This window comes from Ambystoma mexicanum, chromosome 3p (genome assembly GCF_040938575.1).
Source record: "Ambystoma mexicanum isolate Mex_15411 chromosome 3p, UKY_AmexF1_1, whole genome shotgun sequence".
Classification (NCBI taxonomy): Eukaryota; Metazoa; Chordata; class Amphibia; order Caudata; family Ambystomatidae; genus Ambystoma; species Ambystoma mexicanum.
In genome coordinates, this window is record NC_090925.1 from 1,225,456,039 (window position 1) to 1,225,477,798 (window position 21,760).

The window sequence follows — 21,760 nt, forward strand, 5'->3', positions numbered from 1 at the left end:
CTTTTCTACTGCAGGATATCCTTCCCAGTCTTTGTAACAATTTATGACTTTCGGTCTCTCCTTTTAATAGATCAAACTGTCTCTTGTTGGAAACATTTCCATCCCTCCAGGATTGTTTGGAAATAAGAATTTTCACCTTCGAGGCATTGGGACTCTCTCAAAGTCTTGAAGTCCATGTACAGGTTATTTTTTCTTTCACTTAAGTTATTTCATGTAGGGCAGCTGTCCACCCTGGTTTGTAAGACTTTTTATTGCTTCCATGGCTTTCTCAGCTCTAATTCAAAGTGTTCATGTTCCTTTTTTCCCCTTACATAGGGTATTTGTGCACTCTGGTTTCTCAGGCTCCGGTAATGTTCATATCCCTTTCCATCTCCTTTGCATAGGGTATTTGATTGTTTGGGTTTCTCAGACTCCTGTAACCTGGATAGGCTTCATAGCTGTCACTCATAATATTCATACCTGTAGCGGTCTCTCATAAACTTGTCTGCCTTCCCCGCTGCTACTTGGATCGGTAGCTGCGGTCTGACGTGTGGAGCTCCGGGCCTCAGGCTCCATCAAACGTTCTGGTCTCTGCATCCTGTCTCGGCTTACCAGCCCGCCACTGCTCGCTAGTGGTTGCGTCATCCAGATGAGAAGTGGGGATTCCCATCTCAGCTCCCTTTCCAACCTTGGTTCCACGTACGGTTAGAGTGCCACCTCTTAGGCGTTCAGCTCGTCGCTTGCTCGCATTCCTTGCTGCCACTGGCTCTCTGGCCCAGCGTTGCTTTGCCCCTCCAGGACGTCAGCGATGCAGAGCCTCGCCTCTGCGTAGTGGTTCTCTCTTCTCCGTAGGAGTCTCTTGTCTTATACACGTAAGAGTCTACTCTCTTATACACATCACATGAATAAACCGAACGTTGTCCTTCTTCGCTGATCATGGCGTTCAGGCTGTGTTCAGCATTGCCTGTAGCCAATGCATGTAAATTAGAACCTTTGTGACCTTTCTGGGAGATTTTGGATATCACGGTTTTGGGATTAGTTCCGGACATTTGGAACAATGGACATTTTAGAGAGAACTTTTTTGTGGCATGGGGTATCCCTATTCTTTGGAATATTTTGGTTAGGAAACGCAGTGTCCGGAATCCTCACTTTAGGGGCTGACTTTTGGAAGCATTATTTAACGTTTGTACTTGGCAAGTATCCTGACACTATATCTTTTGATTGCACAATTGTAAATAAACACTTAAAAAGTATCCTTTTGTCGGTCTCTATTTCTAGTAGCACAGTTGACGAGGCAGTGAGTCCACAAACCACATGATGGAGCCTTGCCACAATGCCCATTGGAGTCCATGTAAATGCTCATTTAAATTGGGGGCTCATTTACATATAGTCTGTTGCCATTCAGCAGTGTCCCTCTCGGTAATTTCTTCAGTCTTTTAAATTATGCACAATATGTATATATTAAAATAATTCTGTAAAATAAAGCCAGCACATGCACAATTTGCTAGACCAAATGATGCGTCCCATTTCTTAAGAAATCAGTTACCCAGTGTATCCCGAAAACAGACAGTCTGACATCCATTTTCATCTGCTTTCCAATTTAAGTTGTTCCTTTCACCCCTTCCCTGCCGAATTGTGGTACTTTTGGCAAACCATCTGCTTCAGTGTACCAGGTGCAGGTTTGCAGATACAGCACATACTATGGCAAGAGTCGATCAGGCCTTGAGTGTGCTTTTCACGTGAAGACAAAAAATTATGCATTTCGCATTGAAGCACGTTTTATAGACTGTATTGGTCTTCTGTCCATAGTCATCTGCAGCCTTCTTATAAGTTAAGTTAAATATAGTTGATATCATTTTCTAGACATTAATTTGTAAATAGGTGATCAGTGTTGAGGTTTCTCTTGCAACAGAACACCACAATTCTGAATGCAACAAGTCATCCTTTTTTGTGTTTATAATGGTATTTTTCTTTATTTCACAGCTGTTGATATTGCCACGATGGAGGAACGGACCAACTTAATGAACATGATGAAGCTCAGTATAAAAGTATTAATTCAATCTGCTCTAAGTTTGGGCAGAGTATTAGATTCGGATTATCCTCCCCTCCAACAGTTCTTTGTGGTGATGGAACATTGCCTTAAGCATGGGCTGAAAGGTATGTCTTCATTAATGTATTCAGCTCTATTTTACTTTGTTTGCCCAGGACGACTATACCAGAATATTTGCTTTTTAGACCTGTCTAGAAAGTGCCTTTACATTAATAAAGTCTATCAGTCTGTAAATGTGTTTGGAATGGATTGTGTTCTCCAACGTATTCCTCATATTTTGACACATGTTGTCTAGCATCAGCTGCTTCGGATAAATAATTTCTCGGCAGAGGGCACTGTGCGTCGATGGCGTTGACTGGATGTCCCTTGAAGACCTCCGTCGAGGATGTTTTCATCGAAGGCATATAAAGCCCGCACAGAGCCCATTGGCTTCAGTTCCGTTATCTGCGACAGCGATAGCTTTGAAGAAATACGGCGTGCTTCTTCTTGTGATGTCTTTGCTAAAGTTTTGAGATCGAGATTTCTTAATCATCGACACCTATGACTCCGAAGTCCGGTTTCAAAAAGTGTCGGGATTGCGGGTCCAAAATGTCCCTGACTGATCCCCACTGAATCTCTTTGTGGTGCCTCGGGCGGACCACGACATCTGACTGCTCCAAATGCCAGTTGATGACTAGAAAGGCCTTGAGGGAGCGTAAGGGGAAGCTGAAGGTAGGCAAAATCCCTAAATCCCCAACCCAATCCATGATACCTTCGACCGACCAGTCGAGAGGTGACTCTCCTCAGAGGAAGAAGGCCAAATGGTCCAGATCGAGGAGTGGCTCACACCACTCTTCTTCCTCCTCCAAGAAGTGGAAGAGAAGGCACGTAGGTCGCCTTCGCCGCCTTTGTCATTGGACGATTCCCCAGAAAGAGTTGCTTGTCTAACCAAAAAATCCACTCTGGCTGAGTGGGAGGCCTTCCAAGCTGAGATGCTTAACATTTTCGAAAAGCAAAAGCTAAGCCATGCTCCTAGCGCACCTTCGAAAGAAGCCGCGAAGGAAAGGTCTTGACCTAAATCCCACACGCCTTCGAGCCCGGGATGAAGGCCCAATCCACATCGTGAGGCCTCGATCCGATGTGACAACGAAGGATCACTCGAGCTGTAAACACAATTCGAGGTTGTAAACGCCTTTGACACCTTCGCCGTCAGCGAATCCAACGCCTGCCAAATCCTCGACGTCTACATCGACGCCTAAGGCATCGACGGCAGCTGCACCATCTTTGCCAGCTGGGCCATCGATGCAGAGCATTCCAGTCAAATCAATGGCACCAATAAAGAACGCCTTGACAACTACTCCAGCGTCAAAGTCATTACTGTCAAAACCCATGATTCCTGACAAAACTATCTAGGAAAGAGGTTTTTAAGTCTCTTTCTTCTATCTACGACGATGAGCAGTCTGATGAAGAGGCAGAGGAGATTAGGATGAAGGAACTCTATGATAATCTGCAGAGTGCAAGTGGGTTGGATACCTCACCTGAACTAGAGTTTGGGAAACCAGAGGCTGGGGAGCATGCAGATGCATCCTACAGGCAACTCATGTCGAAGGTAGTGGATTACATGCGTTGAAGTAGGCCTCCATTACTGTATGAACAAGATGACCTTACTGACATTCTAGACAAAGGTCCACAGTCAGATCCCATTTTACCATTCCATATCGTCTTATAGAAAAGGGTGGCGGCGAACTGGAGAACAGCAAAGACCAATCTGTCTGTTAATAAAAACTTGACAATGAAGTACCACCCTTCCAGTAGTGACCCCGACTACCTGTCAAAACACCCCACTCCGTAGATTCTGGTGGTGCAGGCAGCTACTGCGACATCAAAACAGGAGGCGTACCCTGCCATCGATCCTGATGGGGATGACAAAAGCATAGATAGATGGGCAAGCAAGGTATTCTCTGCAGGGAGCATGGTACTAAAATCTTCCAACTCCACTTGTGTCCTCGCAAGATTTACGTTCACTCTATGGAACTGCATTTCCATGGCGGTGGAGCACGTTCCTGAGGGGGATGAAAGAGACGGCTTCTTAGCCATAGTTAGAGACGGCAAAGAGGCCATGTGCGAGTCTCTTCAGTCGGGTTTGGTTTCTGCTGATGGCACCAGCAGAGCCATGGCTACGAGCACCGTTATGCACAGGTTTGTGTGGTTGAGGAAGTCTGGTTTTGCACTGGACGTGCAATCCAGACTTCTCAACATGCCTTTTAACGGGTCTCCCCTTTTTGGCAACAAGGCTGACGAGAGTCTTGAGACGTTGCAGACCACAAAGGCAGCAGCCAAATCTTTAGGCGCTGCTATTCGGCAACCTCACCCTTTTCTACCTAGTGGACAACCTTGGAGGGGTAGATCTTTTTGCTACTACTCCTCAGTTGGAAGGGCGAGAAGGAATGGCTAGTCAAAGGGGCCAAACAAAATGTACTCATGGTGGACGAGGAAGAGGTGCAAAGCCAGGTCAAGCAGCATCTTCCTTACCATCGGCCGCTGGGTCAGCTGCCTCAAAACCTCTCTGAGGTCTTGAGTCACAGTTCACCAGTGGGTGGGCAGACTGTCTCAGTATCTATAAGAAGGGCGAGACATTACTTTGGATGTTTTGGCTCTAGAAACCATAGCCCACGGTTCCTGTCTTCCTTTTATAAGGAGACCTCAGAACAATCCACCGGGGAACCACTCTTTGAGGATTCCGGATCAGCTCCTTGTGCTGGAGATTTTAGCCCAGCTAGAGAAAGGTGCTATAGAACCAGTGACAAGGGATGGTACTGCACTTATTTTCTAATACCCAAGAAGGACAGAGGACTGAGACCCATCTTGGACTTGAGGTGTTTGAAAAAGTTCGATGGGAAAGAAAAGGAGTTAGGGGGGCACTAATTGCTCATTGAGATTTCATTGTTCTATTAATTTCATTCATGTATGTAGACTCGTATGACTTCAGGTGCAAATGGGGGAAATAGAGTCTCAAGGCCACCTGAGACAGGGCGATAAAGAACTAACCACAAGCCAATTGTTGCCAACCGGCACCGCCTTGATGCACTCCTAGGGGGTAAATACCCCACGTTTCCAGGTTAACAAATGATATTACAAATCGGTGAATGTATAATGTAGCATACCGTGTGGTATAAAATTACATATAATCAAGTAAATGTACATCTTAAGTAAAAAAAAAGTAGACAGACACATATCAATCTGTTTCTTAAGAGAGGGTGTAATTGAATACAGTTTCAGTGGCTCACTGGCAAACATAAATTCATAACCAACATAAAATAATATAGGGAACGAAATTCATGTTACTTCACAAAAGATAATTCAAACTGGGTAAACAATTCTGTTACTCTATCATGTATTCATCTCTACTTCCAAAAAGGTATTGGTACATGAGTCTGGTCACATATAGTTGTAGCTCCTAATACTTTCCAGTGGTGGTAACAAGAGTATGCCAACGCGTTTCGGATAATAGCAGAATCCTTCTTCAGGGCTTGAAAGTACTTAGTTTCCTAGGCTTGATACAACGTAGTTCCGCAATATATCTACAAAGTAATGCACGTCAGTATAGCACTCAAAAATAAATGTACATTTGTGAAAGAAAAGTTAAATAGAAAGTAAAAAAACTGACCTTATTGCCATTTCCTAGTGACTCACAAGATCACTCACTAGACCTACAATTAAAGGGAATCATTCAATGAGCAGTCTAACCTCTGAAGTCCAATCGAAATATAACATAATTAGAACCCTAGTAATGGTAAATCCTTCAAATAAAACCAATTTAGCACTTACCCAACAAAGGGTCGGAGAAAAGTGAAGTCAGTCTGCAAAGATTGAGAATAACGTGCTCTGGAGGGTGGAAAATAGTCTGTGGGAGCGAAATCATATGGAGTTGGACACTAGCCTGCGGCAGAGCCATCCGCCATAAAGGTATGTGTGCCCATTTCCCCATATGTAACGGGAATGAGGCAGAGGTTCAAAGAGGACTAAGTCCTAGTAGCACGGGCAGTACACTCACCTGCTGTGTAGAGCCAGTGCGATATGCAGCACAGGGTCTCCCGATTGCTGCTCGATCTGACCCCAGGTTGTTTATGGCATCGCCTAGGGATGCCTGCGCATGCGTGGTGTCTTAGCAGAGGCGTTGGCCATCTTGGTGGGGGCATGTGGATGCGTTGTCAAGGTAACTGTGGGAGACGCAACGTGTCTCGTTGGGGCCCGCTTAGTCGTGGGTAGGAAAGATAAATGCCAGGTAACAAAAACATGTAAATCCTGTGGAAAGGGGATAAGAGGGGCTGCAGAGAACCTCTGTTCAGGTCGACTGTAGAAAGAGCAGTCTGTATTGCTCATTTATAGTAATGCTGAGGTCTATGGGCTGATAGTGTCATGGAGGATGGAAAAAGTGTGTCACACTTCGTCTAGTCCCCAAATTTAGCAGGGGGGGGAGGAGCAACTCAGCCAGAAAAATTATCCGGTCAGGTGCCCCAAGAACCCCCAGCCTGTTGCAGTTTGTACAGATGATAAACAAGTCCCTGGGAAGATGACAAAAGGGACAGTTGCTCTATATCATATAGATGCCATAAAAGTGTTCTAGTGAAGATATCTAAGTCTTATGTACATTTTGAAAAGGTAGAAATACAATTGTACATTGGGTTAATGAAAGAGTACATCATCCAGTACATGAGATGGGTCAAGAAACAGTCCATTATACAAAGCACATCAAGTCCATTTCTGTATTCATGCCCCTTGGGTGTATGGAATCTAACAAGTCTATCCATAAGACCTCTCTCTGTAACAGTTTCTTATGTAGGTCACCACCTCTGGGGCCTAATCTGACCTGTTCTAGAATCACACATTTGAGTTGAGCTACCGTGTGTTTACTTTCGGATAAATGCATTGCCACTGATGATTTCAAGTTGTGGGTCCGAATGTTGGACTTGTGTTCAGTCCAACGTGTCTTTGCTTTCCTTGTGGTTATTCCAACGTAATAAAAGCCACAAGGGCATTTCAGTGCATACACCACGTTTGTAGAGTTGCACGTGGCTGAGTGTTTCAAAAGTAGAGGTTTACCAGAGTGGGGGTGTGGAATGCTAATGCCCTGTATGACATTGTTGCAATGCTGACGGTTATGGCACGGCAGCGTGCCTTTGTATTTCTGTGGGTTCTCTCTCTTCCCTGTGGTGTTCTCTGCTTTAATCAGACTATTGTGTAAAGCAATGTTGTTGCGGTATGCAAATGTCGGTAGTCGGGAAAAGAGTGGCTGAAGTTGTGGATCCATTTGTAGCATCGGCCAGTATTTTTTAATGATCCTCTTAAGAATGGGACTCTGAACCGAGTGGGTTGTAACATACACTAGAGTTTCCTGTTGTTTGGGCGGTTTAGGTGTCAGAAGGGAAGCCCTTTCCATCAGTTCCACTCTATACGCAATGTTTGTTAGTTGGTCTTGTTTGTAACCTCGGTCCTTAAACTTTCGTTGGAGGATATTGGATTGGTTTCTGTACTCCTCAATGTCTGAGATGTTATGTCTTTTCGTTCCCTATATTATTTTATGTTGGTTATGAATTTATGGATGGCAGTGAGCCACTGAAACTGTATTCAATTACACCCTCTCTTATGAAACACAGATTAATATGAGTCGGTCTACTTTTTTTCAACTTAAGACGTACATTTACTTTATTATATGTAGTTTTATACCACAGGGTATACTACATTATACATTCACTGATTTGTAATATCATTTGTTAACCTGGAAACGTGGGGTATTTACCCCCTAGGAGTGCATCAAGGGGGCGCTGGTTGGCAACAATTGGCTTGTGGGTGTGCTTGAACAAGTTCCTCAGGAAGGACAAGTTCAAGATGGTCACACTTTCTCAGATCCTTCAGGCCCTCTAACTCCAGGATTGGTTGGTGCCATTGGACCTTCAGGATGCTTATTTTCATGTGCCAATCCATCTCAAGCACAGAAAATACCTGAGGTTTGGAGTTGGCGGATCTCATTATCAATTTCAAATAACAGTAGTGACGGATACCTCACTCACGGGGTGGGGAGCCCATACCAACGATCTGACAGTCAGCAGTCGTTGGTCTCCATCGGAATCCAAACTACATATCAATCTTTTGGAGCTGAGGGCTATCAGACTAGTGCTGAAGGCCTTTCTGCCCTCTGTACGGGGAAAGAATGTCCTGATAATGACAGACAACTCAGTGGCCATGTACTACGTCAACAAAGAGGAGGTGTAGGGTCACTACCACTGTGCAGAGAGGCAATGCAGCTCTGGTTCTGGGCAATTCAAGAAGGAATCTCCCTGTCAGCAGTTCACCTAGCCAGAGAAGAGAACACAGCGACGGATGCTCTGAGCAGGCAGAGTACAGTCCCTCACGAGTGGGAACTAGCTCAGGAAGTGCTTCAAGAGATCTTCACCCTTTGGGGAACCCCTCAAGTAGATCTGTTCGCAACTGGGGTCAAGCGGAAGTGTGAACTGTATTGCTCCAGGGAATTTCCCCCCAAGAGGAGCACTAGGAGACGCGTTCGTAGTGGACTGGGAATTTCCACTTCTGTATGAGTTTCCTCCAGTCCCCCATCATTCCTCATGTGATCAGTAGGTTGAGAAAGTTCGGGAAACACATGATCCTCATTGCCCCGGATTGGGCCAGGAGGACGTGGGACCCGAACCTTCTGGACATTGCCATCTGTCCTCCAATGCGTCTTGCACAAAGAAAGGTCCTTTTCTCGCGAGAGGAGGGTTGGGTTCTCCATCCAGAGGTCAAAACACTCAAGCTTGGTTTCTGAAAGGCTAAGGATTGGGATTTACCGGATGACGTAATGGAGGTTGTGCTTTCGGCAGAAGGCCAGCAACAAAGTCTCTGTACCGTTCCTGTTGGAATAAATTCTGCAACTGGTGCAGAGAAAAGAATGTTGATTATTTTCTATATAAAACACCAAATGTTTTATCCTTTCTGCCTTCTTTAGCCAATCTGGGGCTCCAGATTGGTACTATTAAAGGCTACTTGGCGGCGCTGTCCATCTTTAGGAGCTTGTCAGAGAAATGTTCCTACTTCAAAATCCAACTGGTGGAACAGTTTCTAAATAGGATCACCAATGTGTTACACCCCATCTCTGTTCCAGGTTCCAATTTGGTACCTTAATTTGGTTCTAAAATATCTAATGTGCGCACCTTTCGACCGTTACATTCATGTCCATTAAGGTTGTTAACCTTTAAAACCATGTTATTGATAGCTTTAACATCAGCCCGTAGAGTGAGCGAGTTTCAGGCACTTTCATCCAAGCCACCCTTTAGATGACCAACTTTTCATTGGATATACAAGTCATAAACTGGGTCAGGCTGTATCTAAACAGACCGTATCCAGATGGATGATTCTGGCCATTACAGAATGTTATAGGTTGGCAGGAAAGTAACCTCTGGAAGGTTGCGAAAAGCCCATTCCGCCAGGGGCATGGCTACCTCTACAGCCCTGCAAAGGGGCATACCAATTAAAAACATTTGTGAAGCGGGAACGTGGTCTACTATCCACACATTCACAAAGCATTATTGCCTGGAATCTTCCCTCGGTCAGGATGGTACCTTTGGTAAGGCAGTCCTGCACTTGGTCCATGAAAATATATAAAATCAAATTCTACTCCCTGCTCCAAACCAAATACTGCTGTGTGAGTCTGTCAAAAGATGAGGAATACGCGGGAGTCCACAATCCATTCGAAGAACAGGTTACCCCTGGTAACGTTCTTTCGACAGGATGTTCCTCCCACGTATTGCTCATCGCCCTCGCATCCTACCCCTCAGTAGAATTTCCTTTGCTATTACAGCTTCCGTTCTATCAAGGCTGAGTACGGTCACTCTCGTCTTTTGCTGGTATTTCTGCTGTTAAAGGGGAAAAACAGAACTGAAGCCAAAGGGCGGTGCGCGTGCCACATATGCCTTAGATGAAATCATCCTCGACAGAGGCCTTCAAGCAACATTGAGTTGACGCCATTGGCGCACAGCGCCCTTTGCCTAGACATTTTTTGCCGAAGCAGTTGAAGTTGGACAACATGTGTCAAAATATGAGGAATATGTGGGAGGATCATTCAGTCGAAAGAACGTTACCCGGGGTAAGTAAGTTGTTCTTCTATGTAATGCAAATGATTATAAATAAAAAGAGGGACATTCATCTCTAAAGCCCATGTAGTAGCATATTAGTCTGCACAGGGGGCACATATTTGTCCTGTGTTACACATGTACTCTGAGACTAATAACGAACATCCTCTGGTTGTGGTTGGGTAATGTAGTAGCAATCCGTAATGCATATGTTTTTTGTGAATATAGTAAAACAGCTTATTTAAAGGTGTACACCTTCAATGTTACTTTTCACGAACAAGGCAATTTTTCTTTGATATTTAATGTCTTTTCATTTAATTACAAAGATATTTTTGTCTATCTTTTTTTCAATTCTTTTTTTTTTTACAAGCTGTAGTTTATTGGGTCAGCAGAGAATACAATAGTACATAAATCACAGGTAACTACTGATTGCAGTCTGTATGCCACGATCCCTTTTCCATAAATCCCACGTCCTACCCACATACCACTCGCACAGTAACACCAAGAGCCTTCATACAAAGATTTTTTATACAAAGCACACCCACAGTGCCAGAGAAATACATTAATGAATCGTAATAACATACTCTTAATCACATGCAGAAATATATGTCTGGGCAGGAACTGCTCAGAGCACAAACGCAGACATCCAAGAGTGGACAAAAGGTTCCAAAGGATTCAATGAAGTGGTTGAACACCGTTAAATGGAAAAATATGCAAAAGATTTAATGTCAACAATGTAGGCAAAAGAAATCTAATATTAAGTTAAAGAAAACAAATATCAAATTAGCAAAAACAAGAAAAGATTCTTGATGCGACACTTAATTACCCTCTAGGTATGAGCCATGGTGTCATCATGGTCTCAGGCTCACAAAGCCTTGAACGTAGGAACTGTACACAATAATGTATCATGAGTAAACAAAATGATTCATAAGCAAAGCGCAATTTAGTACAAGTAAAGTTTGACAAAGAATAAGGGCAAAGATGTAGCTAGTCAGACGTGTTTCAGGGCCCATATGCCCTATCCTCAGGAAATTACCCTCTATTCTTTCTGTAAATAACAAGAGATATTATAGCGTGCTAGAATTTGTCTCCAATTAACATTCAAGACTGACACACAGCCAAAGTAAATAGCCAAATGCCCAACTTTAGCGCTGTGTCTCTAATTCCAGACGACACCGTTAAAAAGGTAGAAGACCACAAGTAATTCAAAACACAGCCCGGAGTGTCTTAGAATGCAAAGATAAATATTTTGTAGAGGCGTTACTTAAAGGAAAGTCCACCATCACCACACATACACTGCATGGCAAGCACATGGAAGTACCTGAATACTAGTTGCAAGTGGGTTACTTTATAAGGGTGCCAGGCTGGGCAGAACGAGTGTAGATCCACAACAGATTCAAATAATAAGCTAGTTGTAGAATACTAAAGGATATGTACATTAAGAAAGACATAGCATCCAGTAAGAAATCCAGTACTGATACAAAGGGACAAGGTATCCACATCAAGTGTGCCGCCATACTTGCCACTCTGACTGCTAAACGCGATGTTCCCAAAAATGCTGCAACATGGTTTGCCTGGCAGAATGATTATAAAAGCACTGCACGGTGAACTGAAGGTGATGCTTATGTCCGTGTCTGTAGTCAGTAAAGCTTATGGAGACAGGTCTGCCATATTAGAGTGGGGGACAGAGGTAGTTGCTTTATACTACAAAAATAGGAGTGCAAGAGAGTACGATCTTATGAAAGAGGAAGAGGGAGGCCCAGTACCAAGACCGTTATGCAGTAGAGGAACATGCACCTGAAGCCAAAGGGCGGAATAAATGGCCCGCTCAGGTGAGGCTAATGAGAACGCCTGTGGAACGCTTGCAGGAGTAGCCAGAGGTGAAGCCAGGGAGACACGTGCCTGAAGCGCCTAGGAGCTGCAGAGGCGTTGCAGCAGAAGCAGATTGTGATGGGAGCATTTGGAAGGTCTCCGGTGGCAGGGCTGGTCTGCCTACCTCCTGGAGTCAGAGAGACTGCCTCTCTCTTAACCCGAGGCGGCAGAGATCTTGGAAGAGAGGCGCACTGAGCCTTGAGCAGCGACAGCTACACAGAGGCTGCCAACAAGGAGAACAGCACCTGAAGACAGCGTACCTGGTGAGTCAAAGAGGTCTGAATGACTCCAGAACGCTCTGAGTTTCTGCAGGTCAGATCGCCCACGAGTGAGCGAGGGACCGTTTAAGCAATCGGAATGCCGGTCTAGCTTGAAATACAGATGATTGATAACTGCGATAACCTGAAGACTGAAATAATTGAAAGGGTTTAATGAATACCGAACTGTAATGAAATATAACTAACCGGGCCAGGGAAACAGTGAACTTTTAAATTGTGAATAAGCCTGTGAATAGGGTGAAAATTCCCCGCAGGAGAGTAAACTGGGAATTTGATGTTGCTTTATTCAATGTGACTGATTGGAATTAAATTAAACTTTGTTTGAATACCGAAAGAAAGCATCTGTGATTGAATACCAATTGGATTGAAAGCAGTTGGTGAAGTTCCCTGATAAAAAGCAACAGTGAACTGTTTAAACTGAAGAGAACAAGCATTGGCAAGCGCCATAAGAATAATAGGAACTGTGTAATTTGAAATAATAATCAGTGGCAAACGCACTGAGAAGATCTGATAATCTAACAAGTGAATGGTGGCAAAACAAGTATTGAGAAATCTGCAAGAGCATAAGTCCAGTACCACTGTGAAACTGAAACAGTGGCGGTGTAACTGTGAAGGAGAAGCAAGTAAGGTGTGTCGGTTGCGTGACCTTCAATGGGTTGACCATGTGGTCTGACGACAGTGCCTAGACCGAGTACACCCACCTAACGGAAAAGCCACATAACTCATCTGTAAGTTTGTAATTGAAAGTAAAGAAATACGTATGTATTCTGAATTTAAGGAACTAAACTCTGTGATTATTGGTGAAAGGCACCAAAGCCTGAAAAGCGGGGAAGTATCCTAAGGAATTGTGTTGTTTTGGAACATTGAGAAACTTGAAAGCTTGGGGAAGAGAAGCCCTCTTTTTGGTAAAATGAATTATCCTGAATCCTGGGAAAGGGAAAACTAATTTCCAACCAAGAGCTGGAAGAAGTTCTGAACTTTTATTTGAACACTTATCGTTTTGACGCTGACATCCCTACACATTATATACAAGTAGATGTGAGGGCAAGTATAGGTTTTGGACACAGACAGACATTTACTTTGGACTTCCTGACACAGACTATCATTAGTTTCAGTTAGGTAGGGAAATGCCACCTATCACCTACCTATAGGGCAGGTTTGACCTTTTCCCAACCCTCTTTTGTTTTAATAAACGTGTGTAGCCCAAGCTTTACTCGGTTGACTGTGTCTACTTCCTGATGCCTTCACAATTGCCACTGGTGAGTGTGGGGTCTGAGTCTGTATCTGAGATTTGTGCTCAGTCCATCTTTGTTTGGCCATGCCAATGTAGAAAAGCCCAGAGGGACCTTTTAAACAATCTACAACATTTGTTGAGTCACATGTATATGCAGATTTGAGTTTAATCTTTTTACCAGAATAAGGGTGAATGATATGGGAATCTTTGATGATGTTCTAACAGTGTTGGCAAGAGTAGCATGGAAAGTACCAGATTTGGTAGACCTCGACTGTTCTGAAGTCTCACGTTCTGCATGGACCAACGATTTAAGCAAAGAGGTTTTGTTTTTGTAAGCAAAAATTGGTTTCTATGGGAATAGGTTGGCAGTAATCTCATCATGCTGAAGAATGTCCAAGTGCTTAGATACTATTTGTTTAACTTGAGCACTCTGTCTTGAGTAGGTGAATGTATAGACCAAGTTGGTCGATTCCCAAGAAGTTTTTTTTTAAAATTATTATACGTTTGGTTAATAAATCTTAAGCACATACAATGAAATAATCAAAAGCAGCTGCTGATATAACTAATGACTGCGCCCCGTAGATGGCACTCCAGAATTGATCCGATCCAATTCGGTCTGCATTTTTCACAAAACCAGTATAACCCTTCAGATAAACAGATTTAAGAGTGGGACACTGAGTTAAAATGTGGTGACTTGTCTCCACTTCAATACTGCAGAGTCGGCAAAGCCTCTCACCATGGAGCACTTTTCCCCCATCCCCTATGTTTTCAAAGATCAGTAATAGATTAAAACGTAGATACACATTGAACCTTCTGAGATCGGCTGCACACGTTTTTGTTAAATAAGTACAAGGCGAGTCCAAAGGAAACCTTAACAGCAATACTTTTTGAATCTCCTTTTCTCATGAAGCCCACTCATGGTAATAGCTCTATCCCAATTTCTGGTCTTGATTTTCAAGATAGAATCAAAGTTCGGCAATTCCAATGCCTGGTCAAAAGATAAACCAACATTCATCATATGAGACGCTGTTCAGATATGAAGCTATCTCAGAAAGGGATTAAGGTTAGCCTCAGTGAGAATTAGAGCCAATAACCCCAATAGTGTTTTTGGATTGGTCCTAGATGATAAAAAAGTTTTAAGTACCAAGTAGCCAGAGAGACCTAAGCATAGAGAGGCCATATTCCATTCTCAATGCCTCGACAGACACTGTACTTGCTAGACCAAAAATAGAACCTAATATTTTTCCTTCTACTTTTTCAAACCAAGTGACAAATCTAGTGGAGAACACCTCTAAGATGTACAGCAGTCCAGGTATTATGTTAGTATGTATATAGTTAGCATGCTCTCCACATTGGTGCCTCCCTTCTTGGTGATCTATCACTTAATTACAAGCTACTTTTTCTAGATCTTCTGTATTATGTATTCTCTGTAGAAAGTGAGAGCGTGATTTAGTGTGATCGGGAACACCAGAGATATATATCTCAACCACCTCCAATCGGTTGTTATTTAACTTTTATACAAACGTATGTTTCTTATTGGACTTACCCCCAAAAAGCATATTTGTAGTCTTGGAGATGTTAATTTACATGCGGTTATTAGTGGCAAAGCGAAAAAGAGCATCCAAAGAATGCTTGAGTCCTATTGGAGTTAGGTCTAGGAGCACAGTGTCGTCTGCATGAGCCAACTATGATATGAGGATTTGATATATGATGTGATATTTATGACATGCCTGCACACAAGTGGTTCTAGGCGCCACAAGACAAGACAAGGGAGGGGAGACTGAGGGAAGACAAGACAAACAATCCTATTGGGCCTTGGGACATTCGGATCGTGCAAGTGCGACAACGAGATGTGCAGGGGGAAGATAGAGGGGGAAGTGCAGGTGAAAGGTAGGGGTAAGTACGATCAGGCCAGCATAGCTCTGAGTAAGTGCAGCCATGGCAGCGCAACTCCGGGTAAGTGCAAGGAGGCAGGGGGGCTGTAGGGGTTACAGTTACAGCCCCTAAGTGCACATTAGGCCAGGAGGCAGTGCAAGGAAGACTGCTCATGGAGGAGCCTGGTACCCAGTGAGACTCGGAGGATACCAAGCAACCGCGAGAGAGAGAAGGCAGAGGAGAAGGGGAAGGTTTTGATCCGCTTCCGGAACTGCAGGGGATCCAGCTCAAGTTTGAGAGGAGCAGGGAGGTCTGCAGAGGAGAGAGATCTACCCCCCACTCTCTGCTTGGAGAAGCACCTGGCCCTGTGAGACTTGGAGGTAACTGAGCAAAGGGCTCTAGAAGGAAGGTGTTTAGGCAGAGAGCCTTGTGGAGGATGCAGAGGGTCTAAAAACTTGATCCTTGCTTCCACCGGTAGCCAGGGGAGGGATTTCAGGGCAAGAGAGATACAGTCTCTGTGCTTGAGGCCAAGGATAAGTCTCGCTGTCCTGTTCTGGATTAGTTGCAGGGAGCAAAGAGCAGAGTTAGGAAGATTGAGAAAGAGGCTGTTGTAATAGTCCAGCCTGGAGAGAACAAGGGCTCTGGAGACAGTGGGCTTCTGGGGGAAGGTGAGAAAAGGTAGAATACCTCTGAGGAGGTGCTTCTGGAACTGGGCCTTCTTGTCAAGGTCCGTGATTTGAGGGGAGAAGGAGACAGTGGAGTCGAAGATGACACCAAGGTGTTTTGCCTCACAAGAAAGCGAGGGAAGAGGGCTCAAGAAAGGGCGGCCAGAGTGAGAGAGTGAGAGGGGGAAATAGTGAGTAGGGGTCCCAATGAGAAGGATCTCAATCTTACTGGCATTAAAGCAGACATCGTTCGAGACGCACAAATCCTGAATCGCAGATAGACAATCTGGATTGAGCGAGGGAGGAGAGGAGGCTGACGGAAGCATGAAAGGGAGCTGAGTTTCATCTGCATTACACTGAACGTTAGAAGAGAAGGTGGAGATCAGGTGGGCCAAAGGGGCCGGATAGACATTGAATATCCAGGGTGAGAGGATAGAGGCCTGGGGGACACCACATGTGGAAAGAGAGGTGGTGGAGAGAAAGGACCCAAGTTGGACCTTGGAGGGTCGGTCCAGGAGGAATGAGGTCAGCCACACCAAGCTTGATCTGTGATGCCCAGGTTATCACAATGTCGATTGATAAGGGTGGCGTGATTGACCGTATCAAAAGCATATGAAGGGTCAAGCAGGATGAGGACAGAGGGCGAGCTGGAATCAAGATTAGAGAACAGATCTTCATGGGTGTCCAGGAGGGTAGTTTCCGTGCCTTTAGCTGCTCTGAAGGCAGACTGATGGTCATGGAGACTACCAACACATTCAGTGTGTAGAGTAAACTGGGAGATGGCCAGCTTTTCCAGGAGTTTGCCAAGGAAAGGAGTGATAGAAATCGGGCGATAGTTTGCTGGACAGGTAGCATCGGCAGAAGGCTATTTTAGGAGGGGGTGCACAAGGGAGTGCTTGAGGAGAAAGGGGAAAGATCCAGTGGCGAAAGAATGATTACAGAAATCGGCCAAGGCTGGTGCAAGGGTAGTAACATGGTCCTTAATAGTTCTGGAGGAGCAGGGGCACACCTGTTTGGACGACACTTTCATAGATTGGACTTGTCTGGAAACATTGTCAGGTGTTGTCAGAGAGGAGGAGGAGAAAGGAAGAGGAGAGGGAGAGGTGGCTAAAGGGGGCTTTGGAGAGGGAGAGGGAGAGGGAGAGAGAGAGAGAGGAGGAGGTAAGCGGGCCCGGATGTCCTGAGTTTTAGTGGTGAAATGAGATGCCAAGGCTGTACAGAGGGCCTGGGAGGGGAACAGGAGAGGTGGAGACCGCAGTAGCATAGGCCAGCTCCTTGCAGATTTAAAGATTTCAGCCGTGTTGTTAGAGGTGGCAAAGACACAGGCCAAGGACAAGTCTCGCAGTCCTGTTTTGGATGAGTTGCCGAGGGCAGAGAGTAGAGGCAGACAGATTTAGAAAAAGGCTGTTGCAGTAGTCCAGCCCAGAGAGAACCAGAGCTCTGGAGACCATGTGCTTCTCGGGGAAGGAGAGGAAAGGACGAATACCTCTGAGGAGGTGCAGCTGATAGTGTGACTTCTTAGAGACGTCAGAGATGTGAGGAGAGAAGAAAAGTGTGGAGTCTAAGATGACCCAAAGGTTTTTGTCCTCACAGGTGGGGGCAGGAAAAGGGCCAAGAGAGGCCGGCCAGAGAGTGACAGGAAGGGAGGGAGCAGGTGTGCTGATGAGGAGTATATTAGTCTTACTCGCATTAAGGCAGAGATCATTGGTGGCACACCACTCCTGGATAGCAGATAGACAGTCAGAGATGAGAGAAGGAGAAGAGGTGGCAGAAGGGAGCCAGAAAATGAGTTGTCATCTGCATAGCACTGAAAGTTGGGGCAAAGCGCAGCCATGCGGTTGGCAAGAAGTACCAGGTATTGGTTGAACAGCCAGGGAGAGAGGTTAGACCCCTGGGGAACACCACAGGTAGCGATAGAGATAGAGGAGTGGAAGGACCCAAGTAGGACCTGGGAGGGTCAATTGGAGAGGAAAGAAGTCAGCCAAGCCAGGGCCTGATCGGGGATACCCAGGTTATCACAGACGGTTGAGCAGGATGGCATGGTTGACCTTGTCAAAGGCAGACGAGAGAACGAGTAAGATGAGGACACAGGGGGGTGTTGGAATTAAGGTTGGAGAGCAGGTCTTCACAGATGTTCAGGAGAGCAGTTTGTGCTTCTGGCAGCTCTGAAGCCAGACTGATGGTCATGGAGACAACCAACAGATTTGGTGTGAAAATTAAGCTGGGAGATGGCCAGCTTTTCCAGGAGTTTTCCCAGGAAAGGAGTGATGGAGATTAGGCGACAGTTAGCTGGGCAGGAAGGGTCGGCAGAGGGTTTCTTAAAAAGAGGGTGCACAAGGGAGTGCTTCAGGGAGGGGTGGTGGGGGGAGACTCCAGTGGCAAAGGAGTGGTGGTTGCAGGAGCCAGGGTGTCAGTGTGGTCCTTGATGGTTTTGGAGGAACAGGGGTGAACCTGTTTTGATGAGACTTTCATAGATCAGACTTGTCTAGAAAACGTATATGGGGAGAACAAGGGAAAGGCAGAGAAGGTGGGAGCAGAGATGGCCAAAGAAGGGCCGGGGGAAGAGCAGGGAGTAGAGGGAGGAGTGGGAGAAGAGAGAGAGGACAGGATGTCTTGAGTTTTAGAGATGAAATGAGAAGCCAGGGCTGTGCAGAGGGCCTGGGAGGGGACAGGAGATGTAGAGACTGCAGCAGGATTGGCCAGCTCCTTGCAGATTTTAAAGAGTTTGGACGAGTTGTTAGATGCCGCAGAGACGCAGGCTTGGGTGTGGGCTCCCTTCTTGGTGTGTACAGAGAGCCGGTATTGCCTTTGGAGCAGGAAACAGGCCAGTTTGTCAGAGGATGTACCAGAAGCACGCCATTTCCTCTCAGCCACCCTGCACTTGCGTTTATGGGTGACGAGGTCTGAGTCGTACCAAGAGTTGCACTTGGCTTTGGGCTTCAAGCGGATCCTCATGACCGGGGCAAGAACATCGAGAGTATGAGATATAGCAGAGGGAAGCATGGAAAGGGCTCCGTCAGGGTGCGTCAGCCAAGGGGGTTGGGGGGGTGGAGATGAGAAGTGGCGGCAAAATCCTCAACTGACACACACTTCATGGGTCGGATAACCCAGAAGGTAGGTGGCAGTGCTGGAGTTGGCTTGGCCTGAGGGGTAGAGAGGGTGAGCTGGGAGGAAAGGAGAAAGTGATCACTCCAGGAGAGAGGCGTGGTGAGAGGGATTGAAAGGGGAAGATCTGAAGAGATCAGAGCATCCAGAGTGTGCCCTCCAGAGTGAGTCGGGCCAGAGGGGAGGATAGAAAGTGAGTCCAGAGGAAAGACAGGAAGCATCCATATGGATGTTGAAGTCTCCAAGAAGGAGGAGTTGAGTGGTCGAGACCAGAAGGGAAGAGGAGAGGTCCGCCCACTCCGAGAGGAAGGAGGAGATCTGACCAGGTGGCCGATAGACGGTAGCCACAGTAAGGGAATGGCCAGGAGAGCGAGAGAGCCTGCAGACGAGGCATTCGAAAGATGAGTAGGCCTGCATAGGAAAGGCAGAGGCAGGAATCCACTCAGGGAAGATCAGGGCTACACTCCCTCTGGAATGGTTGGATCTGGGCACTAAGAGGATCTTGTAGCCATCAGGGAGGAGAGTTTCAAAGCTTGTGACAGAGCTGGCCGTGAACCATTTCTCGGTGAGACCGAGGGCATCGAGGTCAAGTTCCTCCAAGTGGCAGCAGATGTCAGAGGAGTGTTTGACAGCTGAGCAAGAGTTTAGAGTGGCAATATGGAGAAGATTGCCATCCTTGAAAGACTTCCGGGGAGTGGTACAAATCAGAGGTACGCCCTGCAGAGGTGTAGAAGAAGCCTGAGAGGGGGGCAGAAGAGGAAGGAGGCGAGGGCAAGTTAGCCAAGGAGGAGACAGCAGGGGGAGGTGAGGAAGCTGTGGAGGGGAGAGAGGGGATAGCGGGAGAAGAAAGGAAATTGATGAGGCGCTGGAAGCGTCTATCAAAGAGGAGAAGGTTGGTTTGAGGGCCTTGGACCAAGCTAGTATCAGTCAAGTAAACATTAATGATGACCTTAGAGGAGGCCAAGAGGGACTCTACCGGGTGCCACCATTAATGGGAGAAGAAGAGAAAGGAGAGAGCACAGAGACCATATGTAGAGTCCATAGGTCTGGCGAGGGAACGACAAAGAGGATGTTGTGTGGGTTTGCCTGGAGGAGGCACTGGTATAGGTGTGACAAGGATCAATAACAGTTATTGGATGCATTACAATGGGAACATGATATGTCAAACAATGGATGCATCAGTGAGTCAAGAAAACCTGTTTTTTCATATAACCTTCCCCTCCCATTCCCCCACCTCCTCCCTTTCCCTCCCATTCCCCTACCTCCTCCCTCTCCCTCCCTCCTTCCCCCAACGCATCACGAGGAAGATTAATATAGCATGAAGTATTGATTAAAAAGATCCACTTTTAACACTTACGTATCACTCATCTGCACCACGCACTAATGTAACCTAGTCCTGGACCAGTCACATTCTCATAGTCCCCAGCTCTTAGAGGAGTGAGTGATAAAGACGCTGCAAAAATTTGATGCAGCCAGCTCTGAACTCCGAAGTGTCACTTGCTAAGGTGCGACCAGTAAGGATTCTCGATCAGTTACATAATGTTCTATGAAGGGGAACCATATCCGGTCAATGTGCTTTCGTGAATCTTGAAGGGCAGCGGTGAGACTCTCCATCTCATATATAGCATGTGCTTGAGTAATCCATTCCCTTTTTGATGGCAAGGTCGCACACTTCCACCTGATCATCAGAATTACCTTGGCTGCCAAGAGAAGGTTGCAAGGCATGTGCGTTAGCAATGTGTGTGTCTTCCCATCTGATTCAATGCCAAACAGTACCAATAATGGAGAAAGCATCCTGGAGATCCCGTCTACTGCTCGAATCCACCCTAAATCTTTGCTCCAATAGGTCTTCACATGCACACAGTTCCACCTTTGGTGCCAGTAATCGCACACTTCCCCCACACCCCTTCCAACAATACGGGGAAGCCCCTGGGTACATTTTGGAAAGCCTCTGAGGTGTATAGTGCCATCTTAACAACAATTTTACATTGTGCATTTTGTATTGCATGGAAATAGATGAACCTCATACTCCTCTATGTATTGCCTGCCATACATTTGGAGAGTCGTGAAGTGCAAGGTCTGTGGCCCATAGGTTTCAGAGGCGTGACGTGTCAGATGGCCCCTAGTGAGGAGTGCATTATATAGGTCGGCCATCAGTCCCCATGAGCCTCGCTTCTTTGCTAAGACTTGTTCAAATTCGGTACGGGGACGACACAAGGAGTCGCCTCATCGAGGGTCGTGGAGGGTACTCTTGAGTTGCAAATAAAGTAAGGGGTGATTGAGATGCCATACAGCACATTTTCTAGCTCTTCTTTCGAGAGGTAAGCCCCCTTCTTCCACATTTGCCGGCTCTAACTAAACCCTCTTCGTATAACGGTTGGAAACAGGGGACTTCACTAAGGTAATCGCGTATTGGGGGGGACCAAATACAACTTAGAGGAGATGTCCACATCGTTATTCCCTTCATGGATTGTGAGGGGTGCCACATAGTCCATAGCACGGTCAGGACCTGTTGTTCCCAGACCCTGCGGGGCATGGAGGCAGGTGGAACCCACAACGATTCACCTAATGTGACTGGAGCGAAGAGAGTGTTCTCC

The 21,760-nt window shown here is 45.9% G+C and overlaps 1 protein-coding gene across 1 annotated transcript in view; it reads left to right on the forward strand.

Annotated features, from left to right (window-relative positions):
- Positions 1 to 21,760, forward strand: part of RUFY1 (RUN and FYVE domain containing 1) — a 1,926,102-nt gene that overhangs the window by 227,523 nt on the left and 1,676,819 nt on the right. The window contains exon 2 of the mRNA XM_069652681.1: positions 1,963 to 2,136. Coding sequence (XP_069508782.1) covers positions 1,980 to 2,136 — 157 coding nt within the window. The 5' untranslated portion in view covers positions 1,963 to 1,979. The remainder of the gene's footprint in view (positions 1 to 1,962; positions 2,137 to 21,760) is intronic.